Source organism: Pyricularia oryzae, chromosome 7, assembly GCF_000002495.2.
Source record: "Pyricularia oryzae 70-15 chromosome 7, whole genome shotgun sequence".
NCBI lineage: Eukaryota > Fungi > Ascomycota > Sordariomycetes > Magnaporthales > Pyriculariaceae > Pyricularia > Pyricularia oryzae.
This window is the reverse complement of record NC_017854.1, coordinates 615,820-637,389: the sequence shown is the minus strand read 5'-3', so window position 1 is coordinate 637,389 and position 21,570 is coordinate 615,820. Positions and strand designations below refer to the sequence as shown.

The following is a 21,570-nucleotide window of genomic DNA, read 5'->3' as shown; positions in this document are numbered from 1 at the left end:
AGTCTAGACTAGACGCTTAGTCTGACTGCCTGCATATTTAAGATACATTAAACAATGCTCCATATGAACAGAACAACGTCCAGCTTGTTTCTCAAATAGACATGTGGCGGCAACTCAAAATCTGGCAGTTACCAACGACCTTTTGCTGTCCACTGCAACGTACGAGGTTCCTGTGACATATCTGCGGCGTCGTAGATGGCGGTGAGAAACCGCTCAACCATGGCCCTATATCTATAATTCGTATCTAGACTAGCAAAAGCAAGATTACTTCACCTCACGAACAAACATTTATCCCACGGTGGATTTTGCCATCTACTCACGAGAAAACATTGAAGAAAGCCGTGCATCGTTGCTGTACGGAGTACTGTATTCTGATCGGACAAGTCAATTGGTCGTTCATAATAGGTTGTTGTTAGTCCATCACCTGCTTGACAAGCCTGTCCTCAAATGCTGGCCATTCACCTTGTGAAGGTATGAGCGGGGCGATAGCACATCGGTACATCAATTCGGGTGTCGCGTAGTGAGCGAGCACGTGTTGGCAAAACCTAGATAGAGTTTCGGCCACTAACGGCCCCAATCATGTTATTCCAATTTCTCAAACCTCTCCCTTGCCTTGTCCTTTGTGACCTTGACAAAGTCGTCGTAAACGCCCTTGGTGTTCCGACTTGCCGCCTCTGCAGCATCTCCAACTTTTCCTCCCTCGGCTCCAAGTCCAACGCCTGGCCTGTACATCTCGGTCCGAATCGCTTCCGCACGCCCGCTACCGTCCGCACCCAGCCCCTGTCCGGCCGTCCAACCCATTTTGCTGAGCAGCGCCGCGCCCTTGGATGGTTGCTTCTCCTTGGGTGCTGCCTCTTCCTTTTTACCGCCGTCCTTCTTTGGTTGGTTCTGGCCGCTCTTGGCCTTGGTAGACGGACCAAAGGCCTTGCGCCTTTCCCTGGCTCGGTCGCGGTATTGGTTGCCACTTTCCTTGGGCCTCATCTGGATCGGGGTTTTGCCAAGCTTGACGAGCTCGATCACGGCCTGCTCCACACGCTTTTCATCTTTTAAAGTTGTCACGTGCAGCTCACTTTCCCTCTCGTGCAACCGCAGAGTAGCCAGCCCCTTGAACCGTCGACGGCATAGCATGCAATAAATCGCATCCAGGTCCGCATATGACGTATAAATCGGAGCCGGGTCCGACCTGTCGCGAGTCGTGCGCCGTACCACCGTTTCTGGCTTCTTGCCAGCTTTATCCAACCTGGCGGTAGCCCTGCGGACCTTTTCTTCATCCTGCAGTGCAGATGCATGGTCTTGGCTGAGCACCTCATGGTCGCGAAGATCCTGCGCCGTCATGAACCGCCGCATGCATAAAAGGCACGCCAGGTCATCCGTATGGCCATAGCTGATGTATGTGTCTTTTTCATGCTTCGCACGGGGACCGAAGGCCCGTCTTTGTTGCTGCTGCTGCTCTCCTTCGCCTGGGGAATCCAATTCCATCTCCACAACACCTTCAACGCCTGGTTTTATGCCAGTCCGATGCAGCTCCGCCCGCTTCTTGGCCCACATCTGCATCTGCGGCGCCATGGCAATCGCCTTCTCCTTTTCCTTGTCCTTGGATTTCTTGCCTCTTTTGCCGTTTGCATCGACTGTAGCATTCGAGTCAACATCGGGCTTCTCTGGGCTGGCGCCTTCCGGACTAGTCGGCTCCGGGCTAGCTTCTCGGATCACGTCATAAATGCTCGGATATGCCCGGCTGTCCCAGTATTTGAGTTTCACCTCCCGATTGTAGACTGGAACAAAGGCCGTCGGAGGCGAATCATGGTCGTCCGCCTCCAAAACAGGCACAAAAACTCCGGTATGGATGAACCCAACAGTGACAGGCTTCGACGAGATTGTGAACTTAGGCGATGCCCTGAACTTGGCAGCGGCAGCCTGAGCATCCTCCAAAGTCCGGAATTCGGCAAAGCCGTACCGCCATGACTCGTTGGTCCTCCTGTCGCGCATAAGGAATACCCTACGCAAAGATCCAGGCTTGGCACCCAAATTGGTGGTGTTGCCAACAGGGGCTGTAGACTTGAGCTTTTTCGCTGGCGGAGCTTGCTCCTTTGGAAGCTTGCTTTCATCAACAAAAAGCTTCGTAATGCCCTTGGCGAGAACTTCCTCGGTAATTGATCCCTCCAGGTCTCTCACTACGAGGTACTGTGAAGGTAGATGTGCAGGCGCTTCATCGGTCTCGCCAGTGAGAATGGGACCCGTACCAGAGTCATCTTCTTCTCGGCCGCATTTGTAACAGGCCACCCTACGTGAATAGTTGACACCAGAGCACTAAGAGCCTGTTAGTCAAGGTTGAACGTCTTTAGTAGGTATGGTAGGGAGGCAGGTGCTCACATGTGCGCAAGTCCAGCGTCCATCGCTTCCGCCCCCATCCTCCTTGTTCCGGCTGTAGTTGACGCTGACCTGCACAGACTCCATTTCTCTTCTCCCAGGTACAGGGAGATCCAGGCTCATCCTGTAGTTGTGTCTTTCGATAAAGTCTTCTGCATCATTGACGCTGAAGAACTCAACAAAGCATATCCTCCGGCCTGGTGCTGTACCGTCAGTAACCGGCCCTTTCAAGCTATAGTCATGTGCGCGTCCTTACCCAGTTTATTGGTACGTAGTCGAACGGCTCTGATCTGATCCGAGGCGAACCGTGATGAGTTGGTAAAAGCGTCGAAACCATCGAGAATCTGCCGAGAGCTGGTCAGCATGGCACACGAGCGCGTGGCTGCGAAGCGTGCATGAGGGAGCGCACATCATCCTCATTAACATCCATCGGCAGTCCCTCCAATATTAACGTGTTGGAAGGACCAGGGCGAGAAACAGGCGTCAAGGACCGGCCAGACCTTCCATCATGGCCACCCTCAGAGAACGACCTCCGCCGCCGTTGCTGTCGGCCTCTGTCCTCGCTCTCGTCCCACTCGCCCTGTTCTCGCCCTTGAGCTTCGTCATCGTCGTCATATTGCAGCTCGTCGCGGTTGTTGTATCCTCCTCGGTAGTCGCGTCTCCTGTCACGGACTGGACTCCTTGAATGGTCTTTTAAAAAGCGGTTGCGGTTTTGAGCGAATGTGTTAGCGGCTTAATCTTTTTTGCGCATATCGGTTCATCCCCCTTTCTGGGCCCTTCTCGATTGTTCCTTGGCGTTGTTACCATTCCGCGACCGATAGTAGTCCCTCGAGTCGTGATGGGGAGATGGGCGGCGTGGGCTGTCGCCGCGCTGGTGGGATTGGGAGCGGTATTCGCCGTACATCGTGTGCGGGTCGGGGTTCAATTCGCGTCAATTCATGACAGTTTTTCTTGACCAGAGGAAGCGAGTGTGGTGGCTGGAGTTAAGTGAGCTCGGACTTGGCGTCGAGATGAGTAAAAGTTAAGAGGCACCTATAAAGAACAAGTCAAAAATAGAAAGGGTCCAGGAAAAGTTCCGTCCAAATTCATGTGCGATCGATCCCAGATGCAGGAGCTACCGAATTGGGGAAAGCAAGGTGCAGGCTGCTACAAGTGGGGAATCCACTGCATCACAGGTGCTGCATAACACGCGCATGCTGAATGGCAACGGCTAGGCGCTCACCAAATCCGATTTGTTTAGAAGTGCTATCTACATTAGAACTGGCCCCAAATCCATCTAATTAATACCTTATAATACGGATCAGAAATTCAGTTCAACCCTAAAAGTATAATGAACTTCTGATTTTCCCCTGATCAGATCAATTCCAGTCTGCTCCAAACATGTCACAACTAGACTCTGCCCAGCTGCCAAACGAGGCAAACGAGGTGGGGGAAGACGGTTGCTACGTCGGACTCACGCACGACAAACTCGATGTGCAACGCACCATGGACAGAGTGCGAAGCCCAGAGGCTGGGGCGATTGTGGTTTTTGTCGGTTAGCAGTAGCTGTTTTTTTTTCTGTTTATTTGTCTTGGGCGATTAACCAATTGGTTGCAACTGATTAGGCCTAGCTGTCACACTGCAGCAGAAAAGCAATATAGACAGCTGACAAAGATGGCCACAAACACAGGCACAACACGCAACAGCTTCGACGGCAAGCCCGTCAAGGAGCTAAACTACACAGCCTACAACCCAATGGCCCTGCGCACCATGATTTCGATCTGCAAGGCCATGAAGACAAAGCACGGTCTCAAGGGAATCGCCATGGTGCACAGGCTGGGAGTCGTCCCGATCTCCGAGGACAGCATCGTCATCGCCGTGTCATCCCCCCACCGGCAGGCTGCCTGGAGGGCTGGCGAGGAGGCGTTAGAGGAGTGCAAGGCCAAGGTTGAGGTCTGGAAGCGTGAAGAATTTGAGGGCGGCGAGGGAGTATGGAGAGCCAACCGCGACGGCGCGCCCGGGCAAAGGATTGACACGGCGGAACCCGCAGTCGGAGCTGGCAGCGGCGGGGAAATTGATGACTAGGAACTATACTGTATCTTTGCTGTGGGACTCGGGCTCGACCGACAGAGACTCTCCTCCTTGCTTAATCCGGCGTCCTCGTTTCACCGCAGACTGCATGGTGGAACAACTTCGACTCTGGCCCTTGGCCGGTGGTTTTGAGTTTCTGCGAGTAATTAATTGCACTGCAGTAGAAGATTGTACATAGGTATTCTCTCATAGAAGTTGTTCATAGGGTCACGTCAGGGATTGGCAACCCCCTGTTGATTGTTGAATCGGAGCTGGAGATCTAGCCGGGCGGACCCCAGTTTATCGATAGATAGTCACGTGGGTCAAACTCGAACATTTGACGACACCATCCAAAGGCGCGCCATCGCGATACCCATTGATCACCAGTGAAGCCTTCGTTTGTAGACGAAAACCTCCCCCGCCAATCCGGACCCAAAACTCCAAAATGTCTATGTTCAGGGCCAAGAAGCTCGACCTGGGCTGCATCATCCGCACCAGGATTGTGCGTGACCACACCAAGCGCAAAACTTTTGAGGCGTTCGAACCCGAGAGGTACGGTAGAGTCCGCGGCGAGGGTGATGGATCATGGATGGCCAATTGAAGAGAGCCAACAGCAGAATATGCTGACCCTTGCATCTTTGTTGTGCTCGTATAGACAAGCCCTCCGCTACATCATTCGCAACACGACATTGCCGGCACGAACGAGGGCCGAGGCCCAGCTCCAACTCACGCAGATGCATGCATACACCAGGCCGACCCAGATCAGGAACAGGTGTATACTGGGAGGAAAGACGAGGGGTATATTCAGGGACTTTAAGATGTCGCGTGTACGTTCTGCGTCATCCCCGAACGGCTGTAGGAAGTGCTCGGGTTGCTGGGCTGGTGATGTTCCCTTGACTGACAAAGCTCTACCTTCGCCCACAGTACAACTTCAGGTTGCAGGCATTGGCGGGATCCATCCCGGGTGTGAAGAAGGCTTCATGGTAAAACAAATCAAACGTTGGATTGCTAGTGGGAGAGGTGCATGCCGTGGGCGGCATAGGGTGTGGTTCTGGCGTGGTGGAATACGCACCACTCGAGGCTATGCAGGCTCAGGGCAGAAAGACCGACTTTTGACGGACCAAAAAACCAGCCGCATCGTTGCCTCACGATTCGGAGACAAGCAGAGCGCTGCTTGCGTGTACAATTATCTGTATCACAATACAAAGGAGGTGGAAACTAGACCAAGCGGCTATCTGCATTTCTCCCCTCGCCCTGCTCATCAGACGGTGTTTGCTCATTTGCATTTTGTTGAAGTGAGGCCAGCTGCCCGGTTTGCGTGCCTTCCCTATTCGATTTTTTTCTGTGCTCGGCTTTCAGGTCTTCTTATATTCCTGCTTCTCTTCGCGCAACGGTCCGAAACTTCTCAGATTCATCTTACTACCACTTGGCTGGCATCCTTTCTGTTGGTACCCTAAACCAGCCACCACCTTTCCAGTATTTGATGTCCACTTGTTTACATTCAACATGTTTCGACGTTCATGGGAAGCACTCCCAAAAGATCCGCATTTTGAGCCGGATCTAAAGAAGCTCGGGTAAGGCGCTGCAAACCGTCGCTGGATCTGGACCTGGAGCCCAAAGTCTGTTTTCGTTCGCTCGCTTGCCTCGCAGCTTTGAACAAAACAATCCATCCTCATTTCTTCAACTCGATCAGGGTATTGTGTGAATCAAAGTATAAGGAAAATCTTGACTGAATCTTGGCATGCAGCTACTTCGTTAACGAGGACGACGAGCTGCGCAACATCGAGAACCCCAAGTTCTACTTTAAATATTTCATCAACAAGAATGAGCGCTACAATGAGCGACAGCGCTATGCTCTTCACGGTAACTAGCCAGAAACCACATAACCCCCACCATCACATCCGTCCCTAACGCCAACCAAACAGAGGCGCTCGCTCAAGAAATCCACGACCGCTTCGCCAAAACTGGTCTGATCCAGCACCGTTTACCCCTCGAAGCCGGCCCGACAGACCCTCACGTCCCAATCTTCGCCTCCGCCAACCTGGCTACTTGCTCACGCGCCATCATCATCGTCGGCGAGTCCCACCAGGACCTCGGCGTCTTTGCCTACCGCACCGTCTGCGGGCCCGGCGGCATCACAGCCGGCACGGCTCTGTCATACGCCGCCAGACTCCCAGCCGATGCAGGCCTCGTCATCGCCAACCCGGGCCAGCTGTTCTGGTACGCCGAGGGGAAGCGCGCACTAAATGCGCAGAGCCAGCTGGGCGTGCCCATGCCGAGCGCTGTGCATATAGGCCTCGTCACGCGCGAGGAGCACCGGGTGCCGCAGAATAGGAACGTCGATGAGCATGTTAGGTACATGTTTGACACTGTGATTCCGAAGCTTCTGGCTGGGAACGACAAGGCTCAGCTGCATGTCATTGGTGTCGGCGACGGTGCTGATGCGGTCGAGGCGTATATGGATCAGGAGATGCACTGGGCAAAGTGGGAGCCGCTGCTCAAGTCGCTTACCATCATGGGAGGTCTCTATGACGGGGTCGACTCTCAGGTCTCTGGATTCAGGAAATTCCTGCGAGAGGTGTGTTAAAAGCTTTCAGTTTTCATCCCTTTGCTGTGTTCACGAGCTAACGGCCGATCAACCCAAACCAGCGCGCTCGCGCCTACATAGTCTCCGACGAGCCACTGAACATCCCCCTTTCCGGCCCGGACGGCAACAAACGAGAGGCACACTTCACCGGCTTCGGATGCCCCGTCTTTAGCGCTGGCGAACCGCTCAACATCGAGTCCATCCCCATCAAGGCACGCGAGGCCGCGCTCGAGTGGATCAATGATGTTGCCGCGGATGTAGACTACAAGAACGAGCCCGTCTTCATCTCGTATGCGGACGAGGAAATGGGTAATGACAATGTGTGGGGTCCGGAGAGGCTGGTTGATGAGGCGCTGGCCAACCAGTTTGAAGGGGGGATGCAGAATGAATCAGTGTCTATCTGAGTGGTGGTCAGTTAAAGGGGAGGTGTATGCCTCGCGGTACCATGTGTTCGCCCGAGATAATAGTTTCAAGGCGTCGAGATACCTTTGACGGCGGATCTAGGTCTAGGTCACAACATACTACAGCTCTGCATATCAGTCTGGCCACTCGATGCCGTCATGAAATGTACTTGCTTAAAAATACGTGCCGATTTGGTGGACATGAATCTTACCTCTCCAGATAAAACATCGCCTAAACCAACCATGTGCCAGTTTTATACACATCCTACAAGGCTTTAACCAACTTATTAACCACTGTTCTACAGCTCACACTTCAACCCACCAAAGCCACCGTCACTTCCCTTCTTTGATCGTCTCCCCCTCTACCACAACTTCCTCGCCATCCTTGATAATCTTTCCCTCCACCACATTCCCATCGCCCTGAAGCAAATCCCCCTTCGCCATGTTCTCCCCATCGTTGCGAATCACATTGTTCTCCACTAGGCCTTCATGGCTTTCTCCTACCGCAGCCTCTCTAGTGGCCATCACCAGGGGCGGACCCCGCCACTGCTCCCGGCCGAGCGCCCACTTGACTGCCTCGAACACGTCATCAACAATCATCTTAGGCTTGTGCTGCAGCGGCATTGAGATATCCGGGTTGAAGACTCCCGTCTTGACCAAGACGCCCCACCAGTCCGTGCCGATTCTGCTCTTGCCCTTGAAGGCGTTGGCGCCCGCAATGTCGCTCGCCGGGTTGTCGCCGACCATGTACACGTTCCTGAGGTGCCTGTGGTTCGCCACCTCTTCGCCCAGGAGTTGCCTCCGGTGCTCCATCAGTACCCGCTCCGCGAACTGGTACGTCTGGACTATAGGCTTGCCGAAGCGGGTGCAGCGGGGGCCGCTGCGGACGCCCGACCCCCGAACCCCAAGGGTGTCGCTGATGTCTGCCCAGACACCGGCGAGGGCGGCCTGGAACGCGCCCTGACCCATCCTCGGCAGCGGGTGCTTGCTCGCCCAGAGCAGGTCCGAGTTGCTGTAAAAGAGCCATGGATTTTTGTCCTCCGGCCACTTGCCGTTCACGCTGTTGGCGGCACTGTAAGTGCCCAGCACGCCACTATGTGAAAGCAAGAGGTCCGTGATGATCTGTATGTCGAGCGCCCAGTCGCGCGGGTCGTTGAAGATGAATACGGCATGGATCTGGAGGTTGTCGCGCGAGAGGCGCTTGGGCCACTCTTTCATGTACGGGTTCTTGTTGTAGATGGGCTGGGGCAGTGGGCGCGCGGTCGAGGCGTAGACGCTCTCCAGCAGCGGGTCAAAGGGCCAGATGGTCGGGTTGGCCATGAGGATGTCGGCCGGGGTGATGACCTTGGTGAAGCCGTAGGCCTCGGCGATCTCGCGGGACTTGGCGGCGTCGGACCCGGTCACCAGGATGTTTTTGTCCATGAACCTGTTTAGCCCCGAGAAGGGCGTGTGCGACTGGACAAAGTTGCCCGTGGTCAAGGGCACGCCGAGTTTTGCGCTGAGCTCGGCGACCCGCTCGTGTTCGTGCTTGCCTCCGCCGTTGGTGAGTAGTATAAAGGGAATTTTGTTGGCCTGTAGAAATCTCAAAGCGTCTGTTGCTCCTGGGAGAGGCTCGGATTGGTGAAGGAGCACGCCGTCTATACTGTCATGATGTCAGCGCCGAGTGTTTCCCTTCCTCTTTCCCTCTCCTGGGACCAAACAAAGAGCAGTGGTCTTACTCAAAAGCAAAAGCAAACGAAGCCTCGTCGGATGGCCGACCATTGTCAGCTTCTATTAGGGCTAACATATTTCTTGTTTCGTCCTCACTTTTTCCCACACTTTGGGAACCATATTTTCTCTCAGTCAACTTTTGAGAAGTAGCGTGACAAGCCGGCGATGGCCCTTTAGTTGTGGGATCATTCCGATCATCTCGGCTCGAGTCAATGCCCATGCGTAGGAAAGATTCAACGTCGAATTCTTCCGAATTCAGCCCTCCCTTCCGCTTTCCAGAGCCTGAGATTACATCGCTCCTTTTGCGAGTCCGGGGACACGTGCTCGAAAATTGCCGCGATGCAAGATCTCCCTTTCTCAGCAGGGATGCCGCAGATGTCCTGCCATTGACCAAGAAGAAGGAGTGCTGAACCGCTTTTCCTGGAGCCCTTCGATGCATGCCATTCTCCAGTAAGCCAAGGGTCCCACGGCCAAAGACGGAATGAGTCTTCATTTTGAGAACCACGAACCAGAGGGTACCAATCACCCCCGTTTAGCCCTTTACTCTGAGCCTTTGAAGTCTTATTGAGAGGTCAGTCGTCCAGCGATGACGGCAGTCGACCCGGCTTATGGATTAGAACGTGACCACCAGTGGCCTGGATAAGCTACGCCTGTAGCCTCGGCTCCGTAACCTGCGATGGGTAGTTTTTTTCCCCTTCCTAAAGACTGCAGGGCAAAGATGGCTGACGCTCGAATTTTTTTTAATCTTTTTTCAAAGCCAAAAAGGCTAGTCGAACCAATCAAAGTGTGTAAGAATGACCAATTCGATAGTCTGATGGTTTGTACTGGATTCAACATCCACAACAAGTTCGTCAACGACGCTTTGGGAGCTTTCGAATCCCTTGCAAGCTCAAGCCAGGTTGATAAGAGGATCACGTGCGTCATGGTGGCTGGATGTGGGTCCCTGAGCGATCAGAACTGACACAAGCAACTGCGCCAATAACATGGTCCAGTTGCAGTGAATGCATTGGGAAAAGATCGATAATAAGCCTGAGGCCTGAAACTGATCAAACAAATAATCCCGGCTGTAAACTTGATGGTATTGACTCAAAAGAGGGGTGTTCGACGGATGTTTACATTTATAGGCAAAAGATTGTCAGCTCCAAGATGGGCCAAGAAATATCCTCATTGGCTTCATCACCAACAAACATCGACAGAATGGATATAGCTGATCAGTCACGAATTACCTGGCACCCGCTGCTTCAACAGTGTGCTCCAGAAATTTGCCCCTAATTCCCCTACTCTCAGTATGGAAATTTGTAGCTTGGCAATCCTTTACTATGTTAATTCTGGCCATGCATGACAATTGCGTCCCTTCGGGTACACATTTTTTTGCCGACTAAAGATAGGACAGGGGATCTGATATCTCGTCATCCTAGCCAGCCAAAAATCTATGTTGTGACTCCAAATGAGCCATGATGTTACCTCTCAAAAGATACTATCCGGAGGACCAGAACCACCTGGTCCTCGTGGAAAGCCATGGCCAGCGCCAGGGGGCCCTTGGCATTGGTTGATATGCACACCTGGTGCAGCAGTAGCAGCAGGGCTGTTGTTGCGACCTGCCCAGCTGAAAATCACAACCCCGGGTTCGTCAAAGGAGATATCTCCGTTGCCTTCCATCGCTGCGAGAAAAACACTCGAGTCCGCTACGAGCATTCCTGGTTCGTCAAAGGGGCCTCCTGAACGTCCCTGTGCAGGACCGGCACCGATTCCGGAGGCTCTTGTAAACCCGCTGCGGACGCTTTGAGCGTCACTCTCTCCTCCGCGCTCGCCACGGTCGACGATACCTGCTCTCGGGGCCATTTGCCTCGACATAAAACGCCACCGGTTGATCTTGTCACTCAGTTGCTGCAGCAACATCGCAGTACACGTTGTGGAAGTTTCGAGAATGCTCAGCTCTAGCTTGGCAGCTTGTGCGGCGCCTCCCGTCATTCGCTGCTGATCATGCTCGGCCTGCAGCTCCTGTCCCATGATTTCATCGAATTCCCCAGCAGCCTCCTCGAGTCTATGGCGCATATCAGAAAGCTGGAGCAACTGCTCGGTGAGCTGCACAGGTTGTTCGGCATCATCTGCATGTCGGGAAGGCCGCTGGGCGCGTGCCGCATCTACCCTGGTTTCGAGGTCTGTTATCTCCCCGGCCAAAGTCTCAAATCGGCGCAATGCCGAGCGATGTTCGTCAGTATTTATGACGGACCCAGTGCTACGGTGATTGACGCCGTATCCCAGCGTCTCGTTTAGGAGACGCATACGCTGAGTTTTCTCCTCGTAAACATCGGCGAGGCGACGATATTCGCTCTCGTAGGCAGCCAAGACCTCGCGCCTGATGTTCTCCATGTCGTTACCTCGGCGGTTAAAAATCTACAAAAGGCTAAGCATGAAATCCACTTGGTTTCAGCGGGCAAGGGTGGGCCAGGGCGCCTGTAGGCGTTTGGTGCTGGTAATTTGACAATCAAATAAAAGGCGGATGAGGCTCTTGAGGCTCAAGTAGGTGGGAGGACAAGGGGCTATTTGGCCAGGAGTTTGGAGCTCGGCGCCTACGTAGAGATTTTGTAGGGGGAAGTCGCGCAAGTGCGTCAGTAGAGCGAGTGACGTGAGTTGGCCGCTGAAGGCGGCGGCTCTGAAGCATTGTAATCGCTGCACTCATCGCCGGAATGTCGGCGCTTATGGAGAATAATGGTGTGAAAGATAGAATGTGAACGCGACAGAAAAGCCGGGATTAAACAAACTGATTAGGTACCTACCTACCTAGTCGGTCGACCGACGTTAATAGTGAGTGGGCTGCCCCAGGCAAGGCTGGCGGTTAGAAGCCGAGGCGTCGTCATGGCAATAATCTTGCTCAGATGCTATGGCGGGGCCCGTTTCAACACATTATTGTACGAAGTAGAGCTCGCGTCAAGAGTCACTGTCATGGTGGACGACTTTCATCCAACTATGAAGCTTGGTTTAAATCGGTGGTTTTGACTTTTGGAGTCTAGTCACTGCCATATTGCAGTGAGCGCGTGGTCATGATTAATTGCAGGCAGAAAACTAGGTAGGTAGGTAGGTAGGTAGGCGGTGCTGAAGCTGTTAGCCTTTTGGCTAAACATTGGATACGGGCCCAAAAGCAAAGTACGCAGTAAGGTGGTCCGAGTCAACAGGCGCGCGCGTTCACGTTTCGACTCGCGCTTTCCCTTCGGCGGTACAAGGGTCTACCACTACACACCGCTGATAGTGACCCACAATTTCAGAGGCACCTCTGATTTCCTCAGCTGCAATTGCAGGGGTACGCGCCTGCCCCGGATTATATCTTTCTACAATTAAGGACCTGCCTTCCTTGGGTATGGGGCCTAATCTGAACCAAGTCAGCTTCGGATTTCCCTGAATAGCCAGATATCGAGGTGGTGTTTCCCAAGTTTGCCCCTTTGCTACATTCGACATTTCGACCCGAACAAATCAAGACACCTACGACTACCATCTAGGTACATCATCCATCTGCTATGTGATGTAGCAATGACTAGGCCTTCTCAACTGTCATGCTCGATTGGGTAATCGGCCAAGTCCAATTTGGAAGGCAAACCCCTCACCTTTTGTTCTTGGGATGAGTGAGATTATGTCGGTGAGACGACCCTGACTACGCTCACCGAAAGATCTTCGTCACATTGGAGCGGGTAGTTATCCCGGGGCGGGCTTTCTGTTCACCATGTACAGGGCTGTACGGCCTAGATTTTGGCTCGCAGTAGCTGCCGATGTCTTTCTAAGTTTTTGGGTCGGCTGGGACCCTTGGCTGTCTGATCTCTGTGGTATTACAGTACATGGAGTCTGAGTTGCGCCTGTGTATTACGTCTACCCAGCTACCTACCTACACTACCTATCTACTGGGTACTCTCACATTATTCCTTGTTTACCCACTCTTTGCGCGCTTTACTCAAGTCTTTTTATCCGAACCATTCATTACAGACAGCCATCAACTCTAGAGGTCAAAAAAAGACCGCAACACATGTTCTAGCGCCACCGGGTTTTTAGTGGATGCCGCGCCTTACCATTTTGAGGAAATGCTACCGGGGAAGTGGGTGTGATCAAAACAAGTTGACGATCTGCACATGCGAAAAAGTAGGAGCAACAGCGGCAGCAACAGAGATAGCCACCCAAGCCACCCAAGGTACATACAGTACCTACTTACTGTAGTAACGGCGCGCGAAGCTTGCATTGCATTTGCATCTGCCTGCATTCACCCGCGCTGCATTGCGACCGACCGACTGACTGACTGCCTGCCTGCCTGCCCCGTCTTCCCAACATTGAATTTTTCTTGAGCCGCCCTCGTTTAGGTAGACGAGGCCAGACCCAGGCCCGGCACAGGACTTTGACTGCATGCAGATCATCGTCTTCCCCTTGTCTCTGTGTCACAGTAAAAACCCGCCGTGCTTTGATGATCCATAAGGCTCCAAAAGGCGAGCCGCGCGCGTCCAGAAGCGAGGCGAGACGAGGACATAAGAGATCAAGATCAGACCAGCACTATCAACCAGATCAGACAAAGTTTTTTGACGACTCATCAGCAACCGGGTTGAGTTCGGGGGAGCCCGACGTACACCGGAAGCAGTGATTCTAGTGGCGCCGCCGACCATGGCCCCGCATCTACCGCATTTCTCCCCCTCCACCCTTTGATTTTATTTTTCTGTATTATTTTCCATTGCCCGCCGGGTCCTGGATCTGCCCTCCTCCTAAAACACCGTCCATCCACTTCTCGTCACATCCACTTTGAACCAAGACCGGGGCGGCGCTATTTTTCGTAGTGTATACTTCCATCACTAGCACTCGGTAATCCTTCCGACGGCGCTTTTTTTTTCCTCAATCCTTCAAGACCTTTCTTTCTCTTTGCTTAGTTCAGCCACTTGCGAGTTTTTCTTGAAATCTTTCTTATCGTCTTCAGCTCATCCGGCATTCTTTTTTTTTTTTTTTTAATTGGCTTGTTTCTTTTTCCAGCGACGATTTGGTTCCTTGTTACTTGAGCCTGCGCCTTGTCTCTTTTTCTCAACGACATCAAATACTCTTAGCGCAACACCGGCGATGATCACAAGGCAAATCCTTTCGGAGCCATGACGTCCTGCGCATCACAATACTTGGGAAGCATGTTAATAACTTCACCGCCAATTTCAACTGCACTGTGCACAATCGACAACTTTGCAGATTTGCAAGTTCATCGCGACTGTCGGCGCTTCAGCGGCGTGGCTGCAACCAACCCTAGGCCCAGGCGGCTTTGTCCCCCGGTGGGACCTTCAACTCATCGTTCGCAGTGTGCAACAAACAAACGGCATCTGTGACGCAGTACAGACGAGGCTTTCACCACCAAGTTGAAATACATCTCGTACCTTTACTAACAGCACGCGCCCGGTCAAGCATATTCCTTGTTCAGTCAGGCTTGGCATCGTACCGGCGTGACCGCGGCCCCGGGCCGGTCCGGCTTTTCCGGAGCGGGATCCGTCTCCACTCGGACGAGTCTCTGCCCCTTATACTCCAATAGGTCGTCATGTCGTCCTCGTCCCACCAGCAAAATGCCGTGCCCATCGATCAGCTTGGCCTCGCAGAAGAGGATGCCCTTGCGCTACATCAAGCCCAGGCACACATCAACAGAGGCGGCGGTGCGGGCTCATCTTCCTCGCGCGCGGCCAGCAGGGCCTCCTCGCAAGGCCTCCTCATGATGGACACAAGCTCCCTGCGACAGTTGGGCCATCACTTTGACCGCGTCATACGGGGAATCCAGGAGCGCATCCAGCACCTGACGGAACAGTGCGATGCGGCTACTCGTGCCATGTATGACGAGGCGGGTAACCTGGTGGCAGACGCCGATGCCGAAATCGCACGGTATCATCGCATCATGGCAGAGCTGGATGACCTGGATCTCGAGTTCGACCGCATCGAAAATATCCGCGAGATTGTGAGAGGGTATCGCCAAAGAGCCGCCGATCTCGAGCGCGAACTAGCCATGAGCAGCGGATCGTCAACCTCACGTCGTCATCATCAATCCAGCAGCAGCAGTCGTCACCAGCACCATGGACACAAGCATGGACATTCTAGCTCAAGATCTCGACACTGAAGATCCGATGCGCGAATGTGCACTTGACTGTGTTGTTACGCCTTTCCGGAGGAATGATGTACATTTCCTGCCCGGGGGGGGGGGGGGGGGGGGCTCACGGATGGTTGCGCGGCATGCCCTCGGTGTATGGCACCTTCAGAATCGCACCCTTCCTTTCAGTCAATGGTGGCTGTCACAGAAACTCGTACGCGACAACCAGGCATTCGTGTGGCGCAACCGCCCCCGGCATTGATTTGGTGCACCCTGCTCCAAGTAAATCAACTTCACACCTTAACCACTGCAGCGTCCCAAAAGCGACATACACATGGACCAAAACAGAGGCGCCCAGTCGACAAAGATATCAAGCGCGTCCTTACCACCAAATCATAAGTATATTCTTTTTTCATGAAATTCGACACATACCTTCAATCTGTCAAACCTCATTCGACTTCACAGGCTTGGCATCTCCCTATCATGTTAAAAACTTCAGTACCCCATCTTAGATGGATGGGTGGTCTCGCGGCCAAGCAAAACAAGAAAGAAAGCAAAGCCTCACGGCTCACTTGACGATTTTCTCATTACTACTCCTGTTAATCATGGCATTTACTTTGTGTAATACGTTTTCCAACAATCTGTTCTTAGCAAAACCCTTGATGACCTCACGGGCCGAGCAGCGCAGGAGCCGTTTACCTCGGTCTGCACGAATATCGGCAAAAGATTCCCATCTCATGTTTCTATTCATCCCATTATCTCATTTTTTTCTGCTCTGCAAACCCAAAAAAAAACCCTCAAGATTCAATGGGTATTTTTTCTCTAAATCACAAATTTCGATATATCATGGACTGCATCTTACCTATGTGTCATTAATTCCAGTTGGACCCTTTTCTGTGTTCGTTCACCTTTTTTTCCCTCTTCGAACAGCGCCATGATACACAAACCGGGTGATGCCACGGTTAGGCGCACAACCGAAGCTGCATTCGAGTTCGCATCCTTGTACAGAGACAGACCGGTGTAGATGCGGCCATACATACAGGCAGAGTTTTTCAAGACAACGGTCCAGACGAGGCGTAAGTGGCACAGGAGCAGTGCTTCATCCTGTGCGGCGGTCAATCCCTTCCCTTGTGATTTTGTGGCGGACACGCACGGTTGTTGTCTGTTATGGCCACTCAGCCCTTGTGCTGCACATAAGCTGCGATGCGAGCCCGTTCCGGGGGGCACGTCAGACATGCATGTGCAAGGCTTTGGGACAACCCCAATCTCCGATGTGATGCTGTCCGACAATATAGGATAAGTTTCTTGTCGTCGCTTTCGGTAAACTTGCCACCAAGGGCAGATCTTCCATACTTTTTTTATTTTTATTTTTTCTTTGAGAAATCAGTTGGCGTCGTTCTCGGGTCACAATTTAATACATCTTGACCTTGTAGGGTAGTTATTTTCGAAAGCTTCTTTTGATTACAACAACCAGGCTCCGTTGAGGAAGGCATAAAACAAAAGAACATAAAAGAACACCACCATGGCTGACTTTTTCAAAATCCTCGAGGCGCCGCTGACCAAGCCACCCCGCTCATCGAGGACCAAACAACTCTCCCGGACGATCCGCGACCAGATCGAACTGGACCTCGCGGCGCTGTCCCTCCGCCGAGACGCCATCAGCCGGACGGAGCTGCCGGGGACGTTTCGAGACCGCGACGCGGCGGCGCGCGAGTTCGGCCTCGCGCGCGACGGCTTCATCCACAGCCTGTACCGGACCAAGCTGACGACGCGCAAGCTCGCCGCAAAGGGCGGAAGCGGAAGCGGCGCGGGGGGGAAGAAGCAGCAGCAGCAGCAGCAGCAGCACAAGACCGAGGCGCTGTCGGATCTCAAGCGCGAGCTCGCGCTGCTCGAGGCGGCGCAGGACGAGCACCGCGCCCTCGAGGCCAGGCTCAGCAGGGCGAGGGTGAAGTACGCGGCGGCGGAGGAGGAGCTGGCCAGGACGCTGGCGGAGAGGGAGGCGCTGAGCCGGGAGATTGCGCTCTGCACCTGCATGCTCAAGGAGGTGGAGCGCTACGGGCTCAGCAGGGTCGTCGACGGCGGGCTTGGGTTGGATGTCGGGGGCGGGCGGGTCAGCGATGGGAGGGTGCGGGAGGGGCTGGTGGGTTATGTCGATTCTGTCCTCGGCGGCGAGGCGGTGCATGCCGTCGGGTGGCTGTAGGGGGGGTTTTGTCGTGGTTGGGTTGGGTTGGTAGAGTTATTGATACCTTGTTAATGATGATGTGTGTTGCAAAGCTCTGCGCTCCATGGCTCGGGTATGATCGTGTGGTTCTGATGCAAGACCTGCTGTTGGCGGCCGTGGAATTGATCATCAACCTACAAATGAATCCAGACACTCCAGATTCCAGACCATGGGGCTTGATATTTGTCCCATGTCCCTTTCAGCCAGTTGGCTGTGGTATGTTTCCAGACTTGACAACCAGTTCCTCGGGGAAAAGGGGAGACCAAAGTCACACATGTCACAATTAGAGATGCGCTTTTTACGCAGGTCCACCGGAACTGATAGAGCATCCCGAGATATTTATCTCCTGAATGGCATCTGATATTATTTTGGGTATCGACGGGAAGTAGACTTATAAAGCAAAGCTTCAGGCTTTTTCGCTCCAGGGGAACAGTCTGATAGACATATTTTGTAGCATCCTCTTTAAACTAGTCTGATAGGAGCCCTAGGATAACACAGGCTGTTGACATTGTCTGATACCAACAGACGAATGAAGCTATTTACCGCTAGATAAACCAGGAAGGAGACCAGGAAGCTTGTGTGCAAGGCTAGGGGTTAGACAGAATGCCAAGTAAGGATCACTGTATGATGATCAATCGGCATAGTGTGCGCGCAGGCTGAACCAACTTATAGCGAGACATCTTGCCATCTCTCAGAAGGCCAGCAGGGCCTACATGGTGAACACATTACTGGGAAATTCCTGCTTCATCGACTACAAGAGAGAGAGTAACAGTACACGGTTTATCTATGTCGAATACCAGGCTGTCTTGGTAGTAAAGCTGACCCGGCGAGTTACCACTATGTATGTAAACTAACATATACTACTGCTTACACATGACACTCGAGGCCTTGACCATTCATGGCCGTAATCGGCTGGAATAGAAGCGGCAGGATTCACGTAGCACGTAGTTTCCGGAAAATATTGTGCTCCCAAACAGGACCAGCGAGCCCACAAACTAACATGCTCTCTGACACCAAGTCCAAGCATACGTTCACTTGTCAAGGCAGACCACACTCAAGTCATTAGGTGGCACAAATCTGCACGGGGCCGGCAAATCCCGTTGGTGTGTCAGTCCGGCACACCCTCAAAAGCCACAGGGCAAAGCCTTGAAGCCTGAGAGCGGTCTGTCAACCTTGACTCTTTTGACTTTTTTTGACAAGTTCCCAGAGTCAGTAGGCATATTATGCACCCTATGCCAAAACTGACGATCAGTGGGCTCGGTGATGAACTCTGATTCATACCGGATCTGGAAATAACTACAAGACCCTGGATCAACCTAGGGGTTTTTACCCCTACCACCATAGTAAAACTCTGCTTCACCAAGCTTCACGGGGATGAGCCCAGCATATGAACAAGTCCCACTGCCTCAGGTGTGATGCGCAATGGTTCATCTCTGGGATCATCAAGACAAGTCCAGCTGTCCCAGGAAAAAAGAGACCCATTCAGGGTTGTTCCTAGTGTTTGGCTTTGGTGATCATTCGACAAAAATCGAGAACATTGAGGATATTCAATTCATTCCAGTGAATACGAAAAAGCGAGGTTATTCCATTAATTCGAGAGTACGATGATGGTATTATTACCTTAAATCATCTTCGTATTGGTAGTGGAGACGGCCCAAAACCAGGAGAGTTACGTGGTAGCAATTGTCGTATCCCGACGCTTTGTACGCTGTCTCCAAACCGCTTTACCGCGGAGTGGCTTCTGGGTGTAATTTAAAAATATAGTGTGTGTATGCCAGGATCTCGGCACCACCGGTCCATTTCACAACTAATTTCGAACGCTTGACGTGTGCCTTGTTGTTTATTTTTTTTTTCCTTTAACATCAATCACCTGCCATTTTCTAATAACCACGCTCTAGACATGCACAAGTCGGTCCTAACAGCCCGGGTTGAGTTCGGCTGGGTATCATCACCCTTTACAGAAGGCGCAATCATTCTAGAACTAGAAGATACAAAACCCCCAACCTTAAGCTTGGTCTGGCCCCCATCTGTTTGATCAACTTTCGTCACAGGCTGATCCAAATGTGCCGGGAAATTTTTGCCTGTGGAGGATTAAAAACGATCGCCAGAGACAGCCCCCAGCCATCTTGCGAAAAAAAAAAAAAAAAACTTTAAAGTCTCAGAGTTCAGCAGCACAAGAAAGCCTCGACCAAACATGGAAAAGAGTGTCGGCGAAATTTGATGCTTTTGCACATGGGTTCTTTCCCCAGATCTAAATAGCAGCACCCAGCATCCCGTCCGCTGATCATAGGTGCTGGCCGGCAGTGATGATCCTAATTATCTCAAAGTACATACTATACGCGGCGGTGAAGTATATTAGAGTTCCCTTTCCCTGCAACAAGACGCGGCGGCAGATGCGGCGAACAACAAAAAAAATACACCACTCGGGCCGAGGGGGGGCCTATCTCGCCTAGCCGCAGAACAAAACTGTAAAGTCCTCCTCTGACGCCACAACTGACTTTTGGACTACGAGGCACTTTCTGGTATTCTTTCGAAGCTACATGCCACATTGAAACATCAGGGAGCAAATACAACCAAGAAACAAAGGTTCACGCAAGACGCCCACATTCCCGCTCCGTCGTCTGCTGATCTCCGCTTCCAACGCATCCCGTTAATCACGAACAAAAAAAAAAAAAAAAAGTCCGCGGCTTCCCGGGATCTCTTGCCCACTCCCCGTTGTGCTTCCCACGATAATACTGTAGCTTCTTATTCATTCATTGTCTTGCTTTTCTGCTTGCTGTTCCCTACCAAGTCTTCTCAAAAAGGTCGCTTACCCTCATTGGGAATAAATCGCCGACGAGGCGGGACCCTGCGTTTGTCTGGTTTTAAATGAAGTTGGCTGTGGAGGGATTGTGGGGGTAGGTTTTTTTTTTTCTTGCTGCTGTCGTTATTGTCCTTTTTTTCTACTTTGTACATGGCGTACCCTCTCACTGTAGTGCCGTACCAATTAACGTACAAGCCTCATTGTTAGGGTATCATTTTGTGGTTTTTTTACATTATTATTATTTTTTTCTCTCTTTCGTCAGAGGTTCCCACCGGATTGAGATCGTTCCGGGCCCCATGTGGCTCTGGTTTAGGCACACGCCTTTAGCATGGAAGTGGGTCGGGGCGGGATCAAAGGTGGACAACACGGTGGAGAGTAGGGGGGAGGGGGGGGGGGGTGTGTCTACTGTGTACGTACCACGTAATAGTATTTTGTATGTGTGTGCGTGTACAAAAAAAAAAAAAAAAAAAAGGATGAAAGGCAACAAGGCCCTCCTTTCTCCCCCCTGACCTTGCCCATGAAAATGATCACCACTGAAGAGGGGATTCGCGGTAGGGATTGTGTCCGTGTCCCGGCGACACATCTCTGGTAGCAGCCAGGGCACAACTAAGGTTAATTGACTTGGCAGCCTGGCTTGGCTACCACTCGGCAGAGGCTTTACGAGTTTCAGCCCAGAAAAATCTCCCTGGTTCCAGCCCACGATTCCGTGCTGTTGTTTTACAGTTAACTGTTCAGAGTAGCAAGCACGGAGAAGGGACTTTTTGGCACCGTACAAAGGGATAGAGAGGGGGAGTTGAAGAAACATGCTGAATACGGCAAGTCAAATCTTTAAAGAACGCGGACGGAATTGACGGCAAACTGTGATGAGATTTTTTAGGTGTGGTGATGGGCTTTTGTGGGAGCACCCCCACAGCCGGTTCTTTTCTTACCTAAGATACCCAAGGTGCCCTTTCCCTCCACTCGTGTGGGGAAACGAAAGGCAGAAGAGTCGTTCGCCAGGAGGTCGTGGTCTGAAGTTTTTCACATCTGACAGGAAAGTGGTATTAAGTTTGCCAGCCCGCTGCATGCTGGTGCCATCTGACCATTTTGTTGTATCTTGACTCTGAATAGGCCACGACCCGTTCCGATGTTGTATTTTCATGCAAGTTCCAGAACTGAGCTGACCGAGCTGAGCTCAAGGTTGCAGTTCTGGCGTCAAGTATGAAACAGTATGACTGTTTGGGTAGGGTGACAGTCGGTAAGCAATGATAACAAGAACAAAAAAAAAAACCCCAAAAAATTCAATCGGGAGTTTTCCGTTGCAAATCTTGCAAATCTCAGCACTATAATTTCACAGCAAGCAACTTGTCAACT

General features: G+C 52.3%; 9 protein-coding genes across 9 annotated transcripts; 5 read left to right on the top strand and 4 right to left on the bottom strand.

Moving 5' to 3' along the window:
* Positions 1-340: 340 nt before the first annotated feature.
* On the bottom strand, positions 341-3,453 carry MGG_03017 (uncharacterized protein). Its single transcript, XM_003720624.1, has 5 exons — positions 3,172-3,453; positions 2,777-3,057; positions 2,624-2,711; positions 2,371-2,564; positions 341-2,307 (listed from the first exon to the last, which is right to left on the bottom strand). Exons 1-5 carry the CDS (start codon positions 3,269-3,271, stop codon positions 583-585), a joined length of 2,388 nt encoding a protein of 795 aa, XP_003720672.1. The 5' UTR covers positions 3,272-3,453; the 3' UTR covers positions 341-582.
* Positions 3,454-3,572: 119 nt separating this feature from the next.
* MGG_17889 (uncharacterized protein) lies at positions 3,573-4,787 on the top strand. The gene is made up of 2 exons (XM_003720623.1): positions 3,573-3,901; positions 4,037-4,787. The coding sequence occupies exons 1-2, from the start codon at positions 3,748-3,750 to the stop codon at positions 4,429-4,431; spliced, it is 549 nt and encodes a 182-aa protein (XP_003720671.1). The 5' UTR covers positions 3,573-3,747; the 3' UTR covers positions 4,432-4,787.
* MGG_17888 (uncharacterized protein) lies at positions 4,736-5,695 on the top strand. Its single transcript, XM_003720622.1, has 3 exons — positions 4,736-4,968; positions 5,072-5,243; positions 5,341-5,695. The coding sequence occupies exons 1-3, from the start codon at positions 4,862-4,864 to the stop codon at positions 5,401-5,403; spliced, it is 342 nt and encodes a 113-aa protein (XP_003720670.1). The 5' UTR covers positions 4,736-4,861; the 3' UTR covers positions 5,404-5,695.
* A 227-nt stretch (positions 5,696-5,922) lies between these two features.
* On the top strand, positions 5,923-7,641 carry MGG_03020 (uncharacterized protein; the record flags this gene model as incomplete). The annotated part of the gene is made up of 4 exons (XM_003720621.1): positions 5,923-5,990; positions 6,164-6,279; positions 6,342-6,994; positions 7,066-7,641. 4 exons carry the CDS (start codon positions 5,923-5,925, stop codon positions 7,405-7,407), a joined length of 1,179 nt encoding a protein of 392 aa, XP_003720669.1. The 3' UTR covers positions 7,408-7,641.
* On the bottom strand, positions 7,557-9,971 carry MGG_03021 (cat eye syndrome critical region protein 5). The gene is made up of 2 exons (XM_003720620.1): positions 9,123-9,971; positions 7,557-9,046 (listed from the first exon to the last, which is right to left on the bottom strand). Exons 1-2 carry the CDS (start codon positions 9,605-9,607, stop codon positions 7,738-7,740), a joined length of 1,794 nt encoding a protein of 597 aa, XP_003720668.1. The 5' UTR covers positions 9,608-9,971; the 3' UTR covers positions 7,557-7,737.
* A 357-nt stretch (positions 9,972-10,328) lies between these two features.
* MGG_03022 (uncharacterized protein) lies at positions 10,329-11,881 on the bottom strand. Its single transcript, XM_003720619.1, has one exon. The coding sequence runs from the start codon at positions 11,485-11,487 to the stop codon at positions 10,582-10,584; it is 906 nt and encodes a 301-aa protein (XP_003720667.1). The 5' UTR covers positions 11,488-11,881; the 3' UTR covers positions 10,329-10,581.
* A 1,944-nt stretch (positions 11,882-13,825) lies between these two features.
* MGG_03023 (uncharacterized protein) lies at positions 13,826-15,357 on the top strand. Its single transcript, XM_003720618.1, has one exon. It carries the CDS (start codon positions 14,657-14,659, stop codon positions 15,221-15,223), a length of 567 nt encoding a protein of 188 aa, XP_003720666.1. The 5' UTR covers positions 13,826-14,656; the 3' UTR covers positions 15,224-15,357.
* A 404-nt stretch (positions 15,358-15,761) lies between these two features.
* Positions 15,762-16,429, bottom strand: MGG_17887 (uncharacterized protein; the record flags this gene model as incomplete). The annotated part of the gene is made up of 2 exons (XM_003720617.1): positions 15,762-15,936; positions 16,056-16,429. 2 exons carry the CDS (start codon positions 16,427-16,429, stop codon positions 15,762-15,764), a joined length of 549 nt encoding a protein of 182 aa, XP_003720665.1.
* A 64-nt stretch (positions 16,430-16,493) lies between these two features.
* MGG_03025 (uncharacterized protein) lies at positions 16,494-17,393 on the top strand (the record flags this gene model as incomplete). Its single annotated transcript, XM_003720616.1, has 1 exon — positions 16,494-17,393. The coding sequence occupies exon 1, from the start codon at positions 16,716-16,718 to the stop codon at positions 17,391-17,393; it is 678 nt and encodes a 225-aa protein (XP_003720664.1). The 5' UTR covers positions 16,494-16,715.
* Between the last annotated feature and the right edge of the window lie 4,177 nt (positions 17,394-21,570).